At 31.7% G+C, this 2,068-nt stretch overlaps 1 protein-coding gene across 1 annotated transcript in view; it reads left to right on the top strand.

The window, feature by feature from the left end:
* Positions 1-519: 519 nt before the first annotated feature.
* Positions 520-2,068, top strand: part of GAS2 (growth arrest specific 2) — a gene marked incomplete at its 5' end in the record, with an annotated part of 85,903 nt that continues 84,354 nt past the window's right edge. The window contains one exon of the mRNA XM_017513813.2: positions 520-661. Within this exon, the coding sequence (XP_017369302.2) occupies positions 520-661 (142 nt within the window). The remainder of the gene's footprint in view (positions 662-2,068) is intronic.

Here is a 2,068-nt window from a genome sequence, read left to right as displayed (position 1 = left end):
GAGACTTGTAATGTTAAATAATTCCGCTGCTCTCTTTTGACTTTATAATTCTTGTATAATTTTTGCAGTATATGTTTTACAGTATACCTGTAAGAATGCAAGTGTATATATGTTATATGTACAAAATATTCATCTATTTCTGTTTCTCCCATTCCTTTTTCACAAATAAGAAATACATTTATAAGTACTTTGTGAAAAATATTGATAGAATGCTTAGATGAAAGAGAAGGACAGAAAAATTATAGAAGGGAAAGAGAAGTAGCAGCCTGAGTAAAGAAAGGTACTTAACTATCTTCACTCCTAGGTACTAAAAAGCAAAGGAGATGTGCTTGCAGGAACAGATTTTCAGTCTCTTACTGCCAGGTTTGCACAGCATTATATTTCCTTTCTATGGTTCTTCACAAACCTACTTATTGGCATGAGTTCATTCCAAAGCATTTTGTTGAAAACGTGTTTTTAAAATATCATTTTACTAAACTTTGACAGATTTCCCCTAGAATGAATTTCTTTATTTTTCAGAATCTGCCATTGAAGAAGATCCCATGCAAAGCCAGTGCACCCTCGGGCTCCTTTTTTGCCCGAGACAATACAGCAAATTTCTTATCCTGGTGCCGAGATTTAGGGGTGGATGAAACATGTCTGTTTGAATCCGAAGGTTTGGGTATGTATTTCCATCAGAATTTTACTTGATAAGATACTCAAATTATCTTTTGTCTTTGTCAGTATTGCCATCAAAAAGTTTTCTGTATGATATCATTTTGCAGATTATTATTTATAAATCTGTCTGAGTTTATAAAAGTCTGAGTTTGTTGTAAACTTGCAAGTCTGCTCTAACTTGATACTTTGAAAACAGAAAAATGAATATGCTCTCTTACTATGGGTTACCTCATGGGTACAAGAATAGAAACAGAAGCAGCACAATTCTTTCCAAGATAAATATAAGGGCCATTAGTGTAAAATTTGTGCAAAATCATGGATATTTGGAAAACACAGGGCCAAATTTTATCCCCAGGCTTTGATCTGGATTAAAGTATAGCAGTGCATGTTCTAGCCTTAGAAAGTACTCTTCTCTTTTCACCTCTACAACGGTATGGAAAAATTAGTTTATTTATTTACTTTTTAGTGAGTTAAAAATCAGGCAAGATAACAAGAGATTGAAGTCATTAAAGATGTTGAATTAAAAGATAGATACTTTAGTGCTTATACCTACCCAGATAACTGTAGATTATTGTTGCTTTCTGATTGAATTTTGGCAGATTCCCTTCCAAGTCATAGAATGAGCTTATTTCTTTTGAAGCAAACATACATTGAAGTATTCAGTGTTTCAACACTACTCCATACACTAGGATGAAATGCTCAAACTTGCCATGTAGGCTCCACCACAGTAAAACTCTAATATTAGAGTTAAATATTAGAACTAACGGCTCATTTTTGCAAAATGCAACCAAGTTGAGAAAGGAGACATCTAGAGAAAAAAAATCTTTGCTTTCTTTTTGCCTGAGGCCTTAAAAAATCAATTTAATAGGTCATATAATACAAAATATTAATATCAAAGTAAACTGAGTATCCTTCAGAGAGAACAAGTATACAAATTACCTTCCAAACAGCCAAAATACCTGTTGCCTCTGGGCCCCAAAAAACAATATTCCCATGCGGAACCTAGGAAATGTATGGTAACAGCTGAAATATTACTCATTTTATATGTTTAAGGAAATCTGTATTTGTTCTCAGTGGAGTTGGTGTGATATGGCAAAGAAATATCAAATTTCTGAAAAGTCTCTTAGCAAAGATGGAACAGCATAAATTTAGCCAGGGGCAATATCCTAGAACTGAATAAAAAAAAAAAAAAAACAGTAATCTCACAGTAGTCTGCTGTATAAATTTTTTTTTTAAAAAAAAAAAAAAAAAAAAAAAAAGAAAAAAAAAAAAAAAAAAAAAAAAAAAAAAAAAAAAAAAAAAAAGAAAGAAAGAAAGAGACTTGTAATGTTAAATAATTCCGCTGCTCTCTTTTGACTTTATAATTCTTGTATAATTTTTGCAGTATATGTTTTACAGTATACCTGTAAGA

This window comes from Cebus imitator, unplaced genomic scaffold (assembly GCF_001604975.1).
Source record: "Cebus imitator isolate Cc_AM_T3 unplaced genomic scaffold, Cebus_imitator-1.0 Scaffold503, whole genome shotgun sequence".
NCBI lineage: Eukaryota > Metazoa > Chordata > Mammalia > Primates > Cebidae > Cebus > Cebus imitator.
This window is presented reverse-complemented; position numbering and strand designations above follow the sequence as displayed.